Genomic DNA, 16,543 nt, shown 5'->3' with positions numbered 1-16,543 from the left:
AAGTCAGATGAGTTTTTCAAGACCAATATTTTTAAGCCGACACTTTGGAAGCCGAATCAAGTGGATTATTTATTACAATATTTCTCTATAAGATACCAATGTCTGCAAATTGGCTCTGAAGCTGGCCTATCGACCCGGATTTCTCAAAAGAAGTATCTGGATTTTTGCATTGGCAAGGTTTGGACATATCTGTTAAAAGAGATTTGCTATAAGATCTTTGAGTATGCATCCAGGAGGAAATGACAAGGACCTAAAGATGATCAGGTGCCGGTTCAGGAAAATATTTTACCCAGAGTACAACCTATCAAGTTTGTTATTGTGTTTATTTTACAGGATCAGTTTAACATGGATAAATCCAAATTAAACTAGGGGCTAATGTCGGGGATATACCCCGCGGTATGACCCGGCCGGAATCATGACCCGGCCGAACTTGGCGACTCACCAGAGACCTGGCTGGAGCTTGGCGATTCACTAGTGATCCGCCCGGACATGGCGGTTTACATGTAACCCGCCTGGACATTATGACTCACTGGAGACACGGCGGGCGGATCAGACGGACGACAAGGCCCAAGGCCCAGCAGGCCGGCTTATACTCTGGTGGGCCGGCTTAAGAGGAAAGGGATGATGAATATTTCCTTTACGAGGAAGCAAGACCCGGACTTGTATTCAACTTGTGAGAAAGGATAGACTAGTCCTAGTCCTACTAGAACTCCACATGTAACCCGTCCCTTCAACATATATAAGGAGGGGCAGGGCTCCTCAAAGAGGGAGAGAAAAATAATCTTTAGGGCTAGACACAAAGAGCCGGCCTACCAGCGACTCCCTCATGATCATAATGAGACCTAGCCACAAATAGCATGTAGGGTTATTATCGGATGATGTTTCCCGGGGCCCGAAGTCGTCTAAACCCTTGTCTTGTGTTGCGTCTCTCGATTCCGCTCAACCCCTCTCAAGCTACCACATAGATGCGTTGGCCTCGCGACTAAGTCCTGACACTAAGGACATCTGCCGTGACAATTCCACGACGGTTTGATATTCCTTTTCTTTGAAACCCTAAAATAGGCAAAAAACAGCAATTTGGACTGGGCCTTCGGTTAGTAGGTTAGTCCCAAAAATGATATAAAAGTGTAAAATAAAGTCCATTAACATCCAAAATAGATAATATAATAGCATGGAGCAATCAAAAATTATAGATACGTTGGAGACGTATCAAGCTGTCTCTAATGCATAACCCCAAAACGATAGTGGCAAATCGGTAAGAGACATCATATATTGCACTATATCCAATAAAGTACGGTTATGACGTTCGGACACACCATTATATTGTGGTGTTCCAGGTGGCATGAATTTGTGAAACTATTCCACATTGTTTTAGTTGAAGACCAAACTCATAACTCAAATATTCGTCTCCGCGATCAGATCGTAGAAACTTTATTTTCTTGTTATGATGATTTTCCACTTCACTCTGAAATCTTTGAACTTTTCAAATGTTTCAGACTTATGTTTCATCAAGTAGATATACCCATATCTGTTCAAATCACATGTGAAGGTTAGAAAATAATGATACCCACCACGAGCCTCAACACTCATCGGAGTGCATACATTAGTATGTATTATTTCCAACAAGTTTGTTGCTCGCTCCATTATTCCGGAGAACGGAGTCTTAGTCATCTTGTCCATGAGGCATGGTTCGCAAGCTCAAGTGATTCATAATCAAGTGATTTCAAAAGCCCATCTGCATGGAGTTTCTTCATGCGCTTTACACCAATATGACCTAAACGGCAGTGCCACAAATAAGTTGTACTATCATTATTAACTTTGCATCTTTTGGCTTCCATATTATGAATATGTGTATCACTACGATCGAGATCCAACAAACCATTTTCATTGGGTGTATGACCACAGAAGGTTTTATTCATGTAAACAGAACAACAATTATTCTCTAATTTAAATGAATAACTGTATTGCAATAAACATGATCAAATCATATTCATGCTCAACGCAAACACCAAATAACACTTATTTAGGTTCAACAATCATCTCGAAAGTATAGGGAGTGTGCGATGATGATCATATCAATCTTGGAACTACTTCCAACACACATCGTCACTTCACCCTTAACTAGTTTCTGTTCATTTTGCAACTCCCGTTTCGAGTTACTACTCATAGCAACTGAACCACTATCAAATATCGAGGGGTTTGCTATAAACACTAGTAAAGTACACATCAATAACATGTATATCAAATATACCTTTGTTCACTATGCCATCCTTCTAATCCGCCAAGTATCTAGGGCAGTTCCACTTTTAGTGACCATTTCCTTTGCAGTAGTAGCACTCAGTTCCAGGCTTGGATCTAGCTTTGGGCTTCTTCATGGGAGCAGCAACTTGCTTGCTATTCTTCTTTGAAGTTCCCTTTCTTTCCCTTTGCCCTTTTCTTGAAACTAGTGGTCTTGTTAACCATCAACACTTGATACTATTTCTTGATTTCTACCTTCACCGATTTGAGCATCATGAAGAACTTGGGAATTAATTTCGTCATCCCTTGCATATTATAGTTCATCACGAAGTTCTAGTAACTTGGTGATAGTGACTAGAGAACTCTGTCAGTCATCTTTTTATCTGGAAGATTAACTCCCACTTGATTTAAGCGATTTTAGTACTCAGACAATCTGAGCACATGCTCACTGGTTGAGCTATTCTCCTCCATCTTGTAGGAAAAGTACTGCCAGAGGTCTCATACCTCTCGACACGACATGAGTATGAAATACCAATTTCAACTCTTAGAACATCTTATATGTTCCATGGCGTTCAAAACATTTTGAAGTCCCGGTTCTAAGCCGTAAAGCATGGTGCACTAAATTATTAAGTAGTCATCATACCGAGCTTTGTCAAACGTTCATAACATGTGCATCTGCTCCTGCAATAGGTCTGTCACCTAGCGGTGCATCAAGGACATAATTCTTCTCTGCAGCAATGAGGATAATCCTCAGATCATGGATCCAATCCGCATCATTGCTACTAACATCTTTTAACTTTATTTTCTCTAGGAACATATCAAAAATAAACGGGAAGCTATATCGCAAGCTATTGATCTACAACATTGATATGCAAATACTATCAGGACTAAGTTCATGATAAATTAAAGTTTAATTTAATCATATTACTTAAGAACTCCCACTTAGATAGACATCACTCTAATCATCTAAGTGATCACGTGATCCATATCAACTAAACCATGTCCGATCATCACGTGAGATGGAGTAGTTTTCAATGGTGAACATCACTATGTTGATCATATCTACTATATGATTCATGCTCGACCTTTCGGTCCCAGTGTTCCGAGGCCATATCTGCATATGCTAGGCTCGTCAAGTTTAACCCGAGTATTCTACGTGTGCAAAACTGTCTTGCACCCGTTGTAGATGAACATTGAGCTTATCACACCCGATCATCACGTGGTGTCTCAGCACGACGAACTTTGGCAACAGTGCATACTCAGGGAGAACACTTTTACCTTGAAATTTAGTGAGAGATCATCTTATAAAGCTACCGTCCAACTAAGCAAAATAAGATGAATAAAAGATAAACATCACACGCAATCAAAATATGTGACATGGTATGGCCATCATCATCTTGTGCTTTTGATCTCCATCTCCAAAGTACTGTCATGATCTTTATTGTTACCGGCATGACACCATGATCTCCATCATCTTGATCTCTATCAACGTGTCGGCACACGGTTGTCTCGCCAACTATTGCTCTTGCAACTATTGCTATCGCATAGCAATAAAGTAAAGCAATTATTTGGCACTTGCATCTTATTCAATAAAGAGACAACCATAAGGCTCCCGTCAGTTGCCGATAACTTCAACAAAACATGATCATCTCATACAACAACTTATATCTCATCACGTATTGACCATATCACAACACAACATGCCCTGCAAAAACAAGTTAGACGTCCTCTACTTTGTTGTTGCAAGTTTTACGTGGCTGCTATGGGCTGAGCAAGAACCGTTCTTACCTACGCATCAAAAACCACAACTCGGTATAGTGATTGCTTTTTGATCTTCAGAAAGAACCCTGTTCATTGAATCCGATTCAACTAAAGCCGGAGAAACAGACACCCACTAGTTATCTGTGTGCGAAGCACGTCGGTAGAACCAGTCTCGCATAAGCGTACGCGTAATGTAGGTCTGGGCCGCTTCATCCAACAATGCCGCTGAATCAAGAATCAACTAGTGACAGCAAGCAATATGTATATACCCACGCCCACAACTCCTTTGTGTTCTACTCGTGCATATGACATCTACGCATAAACCTGGCTCGGATGCCACTGTTGGGAACGCAATAATTTAAAAAATTTCCTATGCACACGCAAGATCATGGTGATGCATAGCAACGAGAGGGGAGAGTTTCGTCCACGTACCCTCGTAGACCGTAAGCGGAAGCGTTATGAGAACGCGGTTGATGTAGTCGTACGTCTTCACAATTCGACCGATCCAAGTACCAAACATACGACACCTCCGAGTTCAGCACACGTTCAGCTCGGTGATGTCCCACGAACTCCGATCCAGCAGAGCTTCGAGGGAGAGTTCTGTCAGCACGACGGCGTGATGACGGTGATGATGATGCTACCGTCGCAGGGCTTCGCCTAAGCACCGCTACGATATGACCGAGGTGGATTATGGTGGAGGGGGGCACCACACATGGCTAAAAGATCAACTAATCAACTTGTGTGTTCTATGGTGCCACTGCCCCTGTATATAAAGGAGCAAGGGGGAGGCCGGCCGACCCTCCTAGGGCGCGCCAAGAGGAAGAGTCCTCCTCCTAGTAGGAGTAGGACTCCCCTTTCCTACTCCTACTAGGAGGAGGAAAGGAAGGGGGAAGGGGGAAGGGGAGAAGGAAGGAGAGGGAGGAAAGGAGGAAAGGGGGGCCGCGTGCCCTGCCTCCTTTCTTCCACCACTTGGCCCATGAGGCCCAAAACTTCTTCCCCGTATTCCCGTAACTCCCCGGTACTCCGAAAAATATCCGAATCACTCGGAACCTTTCTGATGTCCGAATATAGTCGTCCAATATATCGATCTTTACTTCTTGATCATTTCGAGACTCCCCGTCATGTCCCCAATCTCATCCGGGACTCCGAACTACCTTCGGTACATCAAATCACATAAACTCATAATACCGATCGTCACAGAACTTTAAGCGTGCGGACCCTACGGGTTCGAGAACTATGTAGACATGACCGAGATATGTCTCTGGTTAATAACCAATAGGGGAACCTGGATGCTCATATTTGTTCCTACATATTCTACGAAGATCTTTATCGGTCAAACCGCATAACAATATACGTCGTTCCCTTTGTCATCGGTATGTTACTTGCCCGAGATTCGATCGTCGGTATCTCAATACCTAGTTCAATCTCGTTACTGGCAAGTCTCTTTACTTGTTCTGTAATGCACTATCCCACAACTAACTCATTAGTTGCATTGCTTGCAAGTCTTATAGTGATGTGCATTACCGAGGGGGCCCAGAGATACCTCTCCGACAATCGGAGTGACAAATCCTAATCTCGATCTATGCCAACTCAACAAGTACCATCGGAGACACCTGTAGAGAACCTTTATAATTACCCAGTTACGTTGTTACGTTTGGTAGCACACAAAGTATTCCTCCGGTAATCGGGAATTGCATAATTTCATAGTCATAGGAACATGTATAAGTCATGAAGAAAACAATAGCAGTAAACTAAAACGATCAAGTGCTATGCTAACGGAATGGGTCAAATCAATCACATCATTCTCCTAATGATGTGATCCCATTTATCAAATGACAACTCATGTCTATGGTTAGGAAACATATTCACCTTTGATCAACGAGCTAGTCAAGTAGAGGCATACTAGTGACACTTTGTTTGTCTATGTATTCACACATGTACTAAGTTTCCGGTTAATACAATTCTAGCATGAATAATAAACATTTATCATGATATAGGAAATATAAATAACAACTTTATTATTGCCTCTAGGGCATATTTCCTTCACAAAGTGGGTTAGGGGTCGAGAACTTAGAAGTTAAAATGGATGCTTACTTAACAAATGGCTATTTCGGTTGTCTATTGAGACTGAGGGTACGCGGGTACAAATTTTGTGTAACAAGTACCTACAATCTAAGACATTGGCCCAGGTTACCGCTAGACCTAATGATTCGCCGTTTTGGAAGGGGTTAATGAGGATGAAAGAAACCTTTTTTCAGAGGGTAAAATTTATCATTGGTAATGGTAACACGACTAGATTCTGGGAAGATGCATGGTTAGGGGAGATGCATTTAGCCTTGCAATATCCCACTTTATATAATATCGTACAACATAAGGAAGCTTATGTCGCTATAGTATTACAAATGGTCCCTCTTAATATCCAATTCATGAGGTCTCTGGTGGGGGAACGTTGGAACTCGTGGCTGCACTTGGTGCATAGGTTGATGGATGTTTAACTTTCAGACAATTCAGTGAAAATTATCTAGGAATGATAGTTTCACGGTGAAATCTATGTACTTGGATCTAATTGACTCTGGGCCAATCTCGAGATCACTTTATATCTGCAAGATTAAAGTTCCTCTTAGAATTAAATTTTTCACATGGTTTGTCCACAAGGAAGTGATTTAAACCAAGGATAACTTGCTAAAGCGATGATGGGTGGGTAGTTCTCGATGTTGTTTTTGCGACCAGGATGAAAATATACAACACCTCTTTCCCGATTGTCCGCTAGCCAAACTGCTTTGGCGTACGATTCATACATATAGCCTTCATTAAACCTCCAAGTAGTATTAACATGTTATTTGCGACATGGCTGAATGGAGGGAATCAAACATTGTAAGACACATTCGGATAGGGATATGTGCACTATTTTGGGCTATATTAAACTGCAAAAATTATATGATCTTTAACGGGGAAAATTTTACCAACTTTTTGTAGGTTATCTACAGAGCCACTGCTTGGATCCGTACGTGGTCGTTACTCACTCATGCGGACTTCATGAAGCTTTTGGTTACTGGGTACAACCATTGAGAGATGGTAGCACATGTTATCTTCAACCAATTTGGATGGCGTGCTTATAATAGGCTAGGTGTTTAGTCATCGTAGCCTATTTTTTACCGGTTGTGGCATCTTTTATCTTATGTACTTCGTTTCGACTCCTTTTGTGAGCTAGTATTGAACCTCGGACTTTGTCTTTGTACTTTCATCAATAAAATAGCGGCATTCACTATTCTAATACAGAGACCGATGGCTTTCCTCCTTTTCAAAAAAAGTGCCTCGCGACATGTCACTATGAGACATCAGTCGAGATGGCAGCTCGACTTCGGGAGCAGGCCAAGGACAAATACCAGCCGGCTTTCAACAAGTACGAAGAGGCTGTTGGCCTGGATGATGCGCATAATACCATTGAAGCTGTCGGCGTGAGAGTCTAAACCTCGGTAAGATCTGCCGATTTAGCTTCGATTTGAGGCCAACCATGAGTAACACCCGCCACCCCTGCCTCCCGGCGAACTAAGTGATAGCTCAGTGCTAAGGACATTGCTGTGTCCTGCCAGTCTTTGTTCGATCCTCACGGGGATGAAGTATTCCGACCGTAAATGTGTACGTGCAATGTACATTGGTATTAGCAGTATATTATTTGCATTTAGATATTAGGTATGATATTCTTAGTGTGTTATTTATATGATTAGCTTTCGTCAAAAAATAATACTCCCTTCATCCTTAAAATGTACTTCTAACTTTGTTAGAAAGTCAAACTTTTTTATATTTGACCGTATTTATACAATAATAAACCAACACTTATGTAATCAAATTAGTAGCATTAGATTCATGATAAAATATATTTTTGTCATATACATATTTGGTTTCACAAGCATTGACATAATTTTGCACAAACTCGGTCAAACTTTGAGATAGTTTGATCCTCTAATAAAGTTGGAAATATACTCTTTCAAGAACGGAGGGAGTAGTTTACTAACATTAAATTGAAGTTAGTTCAAAACTATGGCATTTATTATGGATTAGAGGGAGTAAGTAAGAAAGTAAAATTAATCCAAAAGATAAGTAAATTAAGGTGATTAATTATCATACATACGAGAAAGGTTGTACAAAAGGATGATGAAAATAGAAGTGAAACAGGAAACCTTACATCTTTTCAAGAGACTAGAAAAGAGATATAGATATGCCGGGGATGCTTGCCCCTCAGTTTCCATCTTTTTTTTTTCTTCCAAAAAACATCATGCACCTTTGCAAGATGGGCACTGTGTAACATATGCTGAGCCAGACCTGAAAAGGCCATAAACCTCGGAAAATGCGAATGGAGGACCCGAACTACAAGGTCGAGACCGGCTCAAAGCCCCAAAATATCTATTTCTCCAAGCACAACCTAAAAATTAAAATCACTAATTAAAAGACACCTTTTACAAATGTCACTTTCACATCTTTTCAGGCGCTGACAAGTGACGCACTACATGTGCACCACATGTTACAACCTAGAAGTTTTATTTTTTTGTAGATTTGTTTATTCAAATAATTTTATATCTTGAACCGTGCGTTCAAATTATGAACCGATTTGACAGTTAAATTTCTCGCGTCGAGATTTTCGAAATTAGATCTCATGTTCATAGGTGTTGATGGATCTTCTTTTCATGGAAAAAAAGGAAAAATCTGAAAGAAAAAACCCGAGTCGAAAACACGTTTTTCCCTTTTTAAGAGGCACAACTATGCTTCTCGCACAAACAAATATGTGCCTTCACAATGCAAAACAAAAAACATTTTTTCTTTGCCAGGGGCACAACTGTGCTTCATGCGAAAGCAAATCTGTGCCTTCATGAGAAGCAAATCTGTGTTTCACGTGAGCGTAAAAAACCGCAAACCCGCGCCTCTTGTGAAAGTCAATTTTTTTTCTTTCACGAGAGGCACAACTGTGCTTCTCGTGAAATAAAAAAAATTTATTTTTTCCTTTTAAGAGGCACAACTATGCTTCTCGCGGTAACAAATATGTGTCTTCACAAGAAGTAAATTTGTACTTTTCGTGAAAGAAAAAAATAGAAATGGCACAAAAAACCAGGAGAAAATGAAAAGACAAAAAACCCATCTAAAACCTAAAAACGCGAAAAATAAATAAACAAAATCCTGAGGAAGCTTCCAGCACACGATACGTGACGGTAGCTGGACGGACCACTTGAGGCACTCTCAACTCACCAAAGTGACTCTTGAGGGGCTCCCCAAGCGGTACCCCTTAAGTAATTTTATTTTTGGTACCCCTTAACTAGTTGCTCTACTAAAAAATGAACCTGAAGTTTTTGTTTTGCGGACACGTGGAAGCCTGGCCCGAATGTTTTTTCGGGCTGCAAAATGAAGCTCGAGCCCGACCCAGTTTTTTTGGGCCGGGCTGCCCACGATCACGTTTAGCACACGGGTGGTGGCAACAAACTTAACAGCAGAATTTTGTCACGGTCCAAACAAGATAAGAAAGGCGAAGCAATTGACGTGGCGTAGAAACTTCCAAACAAACCAACCCATACGACCCACGCGAGGAGGACGTCAATACGGGCAAACAAAAGGGGGGAGTTCGTAAGAAGGCCGCAGAAAGAAAGGTCCCAGCTGCTCGCAAAGGTGAGTTTTTTCTGGAACCCACAGATCTTACGAACCATCCTCCTCGAAGAACTCCAGTGCTTATCTCCTACTCGCCCCTGGCCTAATCCATCCAATCTCTCGGTTCAGAAGGCGAGGAGGGCGCGGTGCCTGGTCCAGATCTCGTGGCCGCCATGGCGGAGAAGTTCGCGGAGTCAGCGGTAAGGAATTTTCCGCCACTTCTTTCTTCTTCACTGCGTTGTTTCAAGATCGCTCTTCTTTGTGCGCAGCTTATATAGATGTGAGAGAGCGAGATGAGTTGTTTGCAGATCTGCCTTGCCCCTAGCCACCCAGATCTGCCATTCACCTCCCCGCGCCGGCGGGTGAAACGACGGTGCTTACTTGGTCACCGTGGGGCTTGCGTAGCGAGTAGAAACGCGCGGTGGCCGGCATCGTCGCCGACCATTGCGCATCATACGTATTTCTGTGGGTAGATAGTTAGATCTGCATAATAACTAATGCAATCATCTTATGTCTTCTCGGTGGTAATTGTAACAACATATCATGGTTCTTCACAATAGAAAAAACGATTGCAAAATGCTGAATTGTTTCAAAAGATTTGTTTTTTCACTTGCCAAGTTCGGCGACTGTTTACTGCTCTGAGTAGTGAATTTTAATCTGTTCAAGTATTCTATAGATGATCCAATTTGTTTTCATTGTTTAATTTGTGGCGCACCCCCTTACCTGGCTTATGTCACGACTACCTGAGGATAGTTTAGTGTAACTGTTTATACCATGTGTTTTACAAGTTTTTGAAATGATGCTTAGTTTTACACTTATCTGCCTGCGAAAGGTAAATCATTTAGTGACTAGTTGTTGTTCTGTGATTAATTCGACATCCTAAACTCACTGTTTTGAGTATTTTTCTATCTAACGAATCCACTGAAATTGACTGTTGGCATGCATTGCTTTGTTGTTTTAAATGAATGTGTAGTTTCAGACACTGCAAGATAGATGTTCTGGATGTCCCTGTGCATCCTTGTGCCAGCGAACCTGCATCTCTCACTTTGACCACTTAGCTTTACCAATCCTGTTTCACTTCACTTTAGCTGTGACTTCTTGTATTCCTAAAATAGTCTCTGCTGTGAGTGTAGAAACATGCAAATATATGAAACTTCAGGGTTACTAATCTATTGAAATTAAGCTTCAGTTTGTGCTGTTGTCAAACTCGTGACTGCATACAACAGCTCTGTATTAGAAGTGTCTATTATTATATATAGGGAACGATCATTGATAATCTGAGCATGCGAAACTGTGAAGTATGTGACTTTTTCTTGCTAACCTAGTAAGGTGTTATCCATGCAAGCTCTATGCACTTACGTTTGTTTTGTTTTCACATAAGTATGTATGTTATAGCTTCTGATAGATCATCTCTTTATCTTCAGAACAATGTAATCATCGAAGAGGTGAACAAGGGCCTGAACCCTGGAATGATAGTCCTGCTTGTGGTTGCTACCACCCTGCTGCTTTTCTTTGTTGGGAACTATGCGCTGTACCTGTATGCGCAGAAGACGCTCCCTCCGAAGAAGAAGAAGCCAGTCTCCAAGAAGAAGCTCAAGAGGGAAAAGCTGAAGCAAGGGGTTTCTGCACCAGGGGAGTGAAGAGATCCATCGATTTCGCGTGTCGATTGCTTTATTCTGGGCTCCTCTTTACCTGATAAAAAATATATACCAGCTGGAGCTGCGGTGTTGAGCTACTGTTTATGTAGAAACCTTGTCTTGAGTGGTACATCGTCGGTATTGGACACCTTATTTAAGCGAACTGATAAACCTTAGTCTGAATTGAGCTGCTCCTGGTTATAGTTTTTATAAATTTAAAACTTTGCTGGGGATCATCTGTGGCAAACTTGCGAAACCTGTGTTGCCGTTTGCAGTTTGGTATGTTGTGTTGCATTGTGGTTTGGTGTCTCTCGGGTTTTTTAAGAAGTTTTCAAAATTTCATGCTGCCAAAGATACTTCATCAGTCTGCCAAATTAAAATAGTATGTTGATCACTTTTATGGCCTGTGCAAAATTGAATGTCCTGGATTATTTGACTTGTCTGCAAGGCTTCGGGTTTTGCTTTGTTATATGGGAGATGAAGAGGTATTTCTTGTGTTGAATGCAAAACAGGTAATCCCCTTGTATGTACCCCACGAGTCCTCTCAACCTATGAAGTGCTCATAATACAAACTCCATTGGCGCGCCTCAAATTCGAAGCATGAGCTTTACAAACTGTTCGGTCCGCACAGCCTTGTTTTGATGACGATCATAATGTTTCTATGACGACCCCGTCGTCTTTGCTGAAGTGGACCTACTAGATGACACGGAGGTGCCAAAGAGATGATTGGCTCTAATTAGCCTTGTACATGGACTAAAGGCAATGATGTCAACTCATACCGTATACAGTTTGACTCTTCAACTGAGCCAGCTCATACCACGGTTTCGTAGATCAGGTCTCCTTTGGTTTTGTTTAGAGGAATTTCATAGGAATTCTATCGGATAGGATTTTTATAGATTTTTTTTTCTTAGAGCTTTTTGGTTCATAGAAACGGAATCCTATTTCTACTATATAGGATCGGTTTCTATCCTTCAAATTTCAAAGTAAAATAAACATTAGCCTAGGCTCAATACAAAAATTCCTACCAAATGTCAGCTGATACATGAAAATGGTACTATAGGCGGGCAGGATTTATCATGCTCATGGTTAACTACATATGCATACACCAGAGACATCTCGCACCCTGGCTTCATTTGGAGATGCGACCGGTCTTATCAACAACTGTGCTAAAAGTCTTGTTGCTCCTATTTGATGTGATGGTATCAATCTGGACAACGTTCTTCATGCTTTCCCGGCGGTTCGTTCATCATTTCCAATGCGTTATCTTGGCCTTCCTCTGTCTGTTAAGCGTCTCAAGAGAATCCATTTCCAGCATCTTGAAGATAAGATCACGGGCAAGCTTCCCCCTTGGCAAGGAAGGCATGTGGCTGCTGCATGCCGAACGGTTCTTGTCAAGGCTGTCCTAACAACCATCGCAATATATCATCTCACTCCTCTTGACATCCCAGTGGAGGTCCTTCAGAAAATTGATAGCATCCGCCGTGCATATCTTTGGGCGGGCACGAACAAGGTTTCTGGAGGGAAATGCAAGGTAAACTGGGACCTCGTTTGCAAACCAAAGAATAAGGGTGGCTTTCCTCAAAAAAAAAGAATAAGGGTGGCTTGGGGGTGCTCAATCTGAACAAATTTGCTAAGGCCCTGAGAGTTCGATGGTTATGGTTTGAGTGGAAAGATAAGAGCAAACCATGGATTGGCATGAGAGTGCCGTGCACGGAAGACGACCGTCATTTCTTTGCGGCAACCACCACGGTCACCGTGGGAAACGGAAGGACAATGAGGTTCTGGACTTCATCTTGGCTAGGAGGATTGTGCCCTCATGACATCGCTCCCTGTCTCTACGATCTCTCTCGCAAGAAAAACTCCTCGGTTCAGCAAGCTATGGCCAACAACCAGTGGATTGCGAATATTGACAGCTCAAATGGCCTCTCCTTTGAACACATCCAACAGTTTGCTAACCTTTAGCACAAACTAATAACGGTGGCTCTTGATGACGACGTTGAAGACCCTATTATATGGAAGTTCACCAAAGATGGGGCATATTCTGCATCCTCGGCCTACAAGGCTCAATTTGAAGGCCTCGCCACCTCGGACCTTGTCCATTCTGTGTGGACGGTGTGGGTGCCCCCTCGATGCAAGTTTTTTGCTTGGCTTGTTCTTCAAGATAGGATTTGGACTTCAGACCACTTGAGCCGCCGCGGTTGACCTAATTACGGTCTATGCCCTCTTTGCATGCAAACCCAAGAAAGGGCAGCTCATCTTCTCTTCCAGTGCCACTACACCATACGCATTTGGAATGACGTCCTCCCATGGCTCGGGATGCATCACATCACCATGTCTACTTGGGCGACGAGGGCTTCGGCCAGAGACTGGTGGAATGATAACCTTCAGATCCGTCTCGGCTCGCCCAAGGCGCTTGCCTCCCTCACGATGCTCATCTCTTGGGAGGTTTGGTTGGAGCGCAATGCTAGAGTCTTCCGCAACTCGGCGACCCCTTGCATGGTCATCATCAACAAAATCAAGCAGGAGGTGTTGCTTTGGGCTTTGGCTGGAGCGAAACATTTGGGTGTTGTAATGCTGCGAGAGTAGTCCTTTTCTTCGCCGCTTTGCGGTTTCTGTCTAAACTTTCTCCTTTAATCAATGAAATGCAAGACTTTTGCCTTGTTTCAAAAAAGAGAGAGAGAGAGAGAGACATCTCGCACTGGTTGAAAAATCTGCTCCGGCTTGTCTCCTTTCCCCCTCTTCCCCTCGGACTGTTTGATGAAAAGATGAGAGCGGCCACCTTCCTTCCTTCCCCGTCCGTCTCACTCTCACTTACACCCATCGATCAGCTCTGCAGCTGAAGGAGCGCAACCAACTCAACAAGAAAAACCGACCTTGTTGTCCCAGAGCATCTGCTAGCTAGCATGTTGCCTTCCACTCCAGCTAGTGACCACTGTAGTGGCTGACGGACGACAACACGCATCCACCACGTCCACACCACAGTATTTGTGTGTCTTCCAATCCAAGCCTCGCGTTGCAGACGGCTTGTCCCCCTCCATCGTCTTCCTACTCCCCAGCTGCCGCAACGCCTTTCTAGCACTATAGCTTAGCCACTCAACTCAAAATAAGCTGCGCCCAAGTGCAAGTGGTGGTACCTAAGAAAGAAAGAAAGAAAGAAAGAAAGATATGCACAAGGAGACATGCATGCGCCGGCTCACCAGAATCACTTCCCCCGCACTGCACTGATCGAGCTGCACAGTCCGATCCCTGTCGAGAGCGAGCGGTCGAGAGGAAGAGTTACTTGCACTCGACCCCAGCCAGCCAGCCAAGACGGCATGGCAGCTCACCTAACGCCAACTACAGGTGCAGGGCAGATAGTAGCAATACAATACGAATATACGATCGACATGGTTTCTCTTCTGTCTAAAGCGATCGTTGGTTGGTTCGGCGCACGTACGAGATCACCCGGCCACATGCATGCAAACCACTGAAATGATGCATGCTTCCGTCCTTTGATTTGAATCACCTCCGCTTTTGTTTTGTTTTGTTTCCCGGCCGGGCCCCCTTGCATTGCATTGCATTGTGCGACGCAGCCGTTTCACCTCACTTCCCCTTTTATACTGTACAGCAGGATCGATCGCATTACTAGTTCCGCGGTCATGTTGCAGCCTGCCTGTTGCGTAGACGATAAGCATGCGACGGCGAAAAGCGACAAGGACTCGCCGCCGGTTGGTGATATAAGTGGCCGGGAGCCAAGAGGAAGAGAGAATACTACGCCAACTAGTAGCAACTGAGGAGTCGATTGATTACGTTACGTGCGTCGAGCGAGGGGTGCCGATCCATCCATCCATACCTAGGAAGGAAGGAAGGATGCAGGGGGAGGTGGAGCAGCAGGCGCCGATGCAGATGGTGCTGCGGGTGAAGCACCCGTCGTCGCTGTCCAGCGGCAGCGAGGAGGCGTCGGAGGGGGAGGGGTCGTCCAGGTCGGCGCTCTCGGTGTTCAAGGCCAAGGAGGAGCAGATCGAGAGGAAGAAGATGGAGGTCAGGGACAAGGTCTTCGCGCAGCTCGGCCGCGTCGAGGAGGAGTCCAAGCGCCTAGCATTCATACGACAGGTAAACTACTCTTCTTCGGTTAGTAATACTACTAGCCAAGTGTAAGTAGTACTAACGGCCGATCGCTTCATGGCATTAACTAGGAGACCCAAAATGACGTATACTAGTACAGTACCAACATGCATGATCAGTTTGTTCAGCCCAGTCGGGGAACTAATAACTCTGTAACAAGAAAAATGATATAGCTTTGTTTTGTTTTGTGTTTGTTTTCTATAGGAGCTGGAAGGGATGGCCGATCCTACGAGGAAGGAGGTGGAATCAATACAGCGGCGGATCGACACCGTCAACCGCCAGCTCAAGCCTCTCAGCAAGAGCTGCGTCAAGAAGGTGACAAGGACTTCCTGGACGTGATAGCTAGGAATTCTACTTACCTTCACTGCATTCATTATATGTATTGACATGTGGATTCTATTGTTCTTGAATTGGGAAAACGAACAAAACAGGAGAAAGAATACAAAGAGATTCTCGAGGCGTACAACGAGAAGAGCAAGGAGAAGGCCATACTTGTCAACAGGCTAATAGAGGTGACCTGACCTCAACATCATGCATCATGCATGCATCACCTCGTCTTCTTCTTAATTACTCCCTCTGGTTCCCCCAGCGACAAGTATTAAATATATCAGCTTCCACATTATTAGTACTGACCACTTTACTCGGCTCTTCATGTGCAGCTGGTGAGCGAAAGCGAGAGGATGAGGATGAAGAAGCTTGAAGAGCTCAACAAGACAGTTGATTCACTCTATTAGACGTAATGATACCAGCTTAATGTTAATTACCACCCCTGAGAGCTTAATTTCGATGTGCAATCTCCGTCCATCCCATGAATTTGTGGCATGTCCTTGTTGCATGTATGTGATCTGTACGCGTCAGCTTGTAACTCACACCATGTCGTGAGCAATTCTTCTTTAATTTTCGCCTGTCTTCTTGCTTGCTTCCTTGTGATTGACGACCGGGTTTGAGTCCATCTCTTGTTGCACTGTCGTTGTCGAGTAAAACTGACGTATTTAAACGAAAGGGACCAAGGAACAAGACCGACAAAAAGAGGGTGAACATCGCTGGAATTGGTGTCGTGTGTGTTGATTCATTCTTGACCAATGTTGATGGTTCATCCATTGTTGTCGTTGTTAGCTGCAGCTAATTAATATCGCTAGAGAGAGGCCAAGGGGAGGTGCCACATTGAT

General features: G+C 43.4%; 2 protein-coding genes across 2 annotated transcripts; both read left to right on the top strand.

The window, feature by feature from the left end:
• The first annotated feature begins 9,660 nt into the window (after nt 1-9,660).
• Nucleotides 9,661-11,552, top strand: LOC119355062 (DNA-binding protein S1FA). The gene is made up of 2 exons (XM_037621846.1): nt 9,661-9,833; nt 11,058-11,552. The coding sequence occupies exons 1-2, from the start codon at nt 9,807-9,809 to the stop codon at nt 11,271-11,273; spliced, it is 243 nt and encodes an 80-aa protein (XP_037477743.1). The 5' UTR covers nt 9,661-9,806; the 3' UTR covers nt 11,274-11,552.
• A 3,458-nt stretch (nt 11,553-15,010) lies between these two features.
• LOC119355061 lies at nt 15,011-16,326 on the top strand. Its single transcript, XM_037621845.1, has 4 exons — nt 15,011-15,362; nt 15,579-15,689; nt 15,806-15,886; nt 16,034-16,326. Exons 1-4 carry the CDS (start codon nt 15,120-15,122, stop codon nt 16,106-16,108), a joined length of 510 nt encoding a protein of 169 aa, XP_037477742.1. The 5' UTR covers nt 15,011-15,119; the 3' UTR covers nt 16,109-16,326.
• The last annotated feature ends 217 nt before the right edge of the window (nt 16,327-16,543 follow it).

Source organism: Triticum dicoccoides, chromosome 2A (assembly GCF_002162155.2).
Source record: "Triticum dicoccoides isolate Atlit2015 ecotype Zavitan chromosome 2A, WEW_v2.0, whole genome shotgun sequence".
NCBI lineage: Eukaryota > Viridiplantae > Streptophyta > Magnoliopsida > Poales > Poaceae > Triticum > Triticum dicoccoides.
Note: the sequence above shows the minus strand (reverse complement) of the source record. Positions and strands in the feature narration are given on the sequence as shown.

Coding starts and splice junctions, on each gene's coding strand:
- LOC119355062 (XM_037621846.1), top strand. CDS start 9,807: ATGGCGGAGAAGTTCGCGGAGTCAGCG. Junction 9,834..11,057: donor AGAAGTTCGCGGAGTCAGCG/GTAAGGAATTTT, acceptor CTTTATCTTCAG/AACAATGTAATCATCGAAGA.
- LOC119355061 (XM_037621845.1), top strand. CDS start 15,120: ATGCAGGGGGAGGTGGAGCAGCAGGCGCCGATGCAGATGGTGCTGCGG. Junction 15,363..15,578: donor GCCTAGCATTCATACGACAG/GTAAACTACTCT, acceptor TGTTTTCTATAG/GAGCTGGAAGGGATGGCCGA. Junction 15,887..16,033: donor TTGTCAACAGGCTAATAGAG/GTGACCTGACCT, acceptor CTTCATGTGCAG/CTGGTGAGCGAAAGCGAGAG.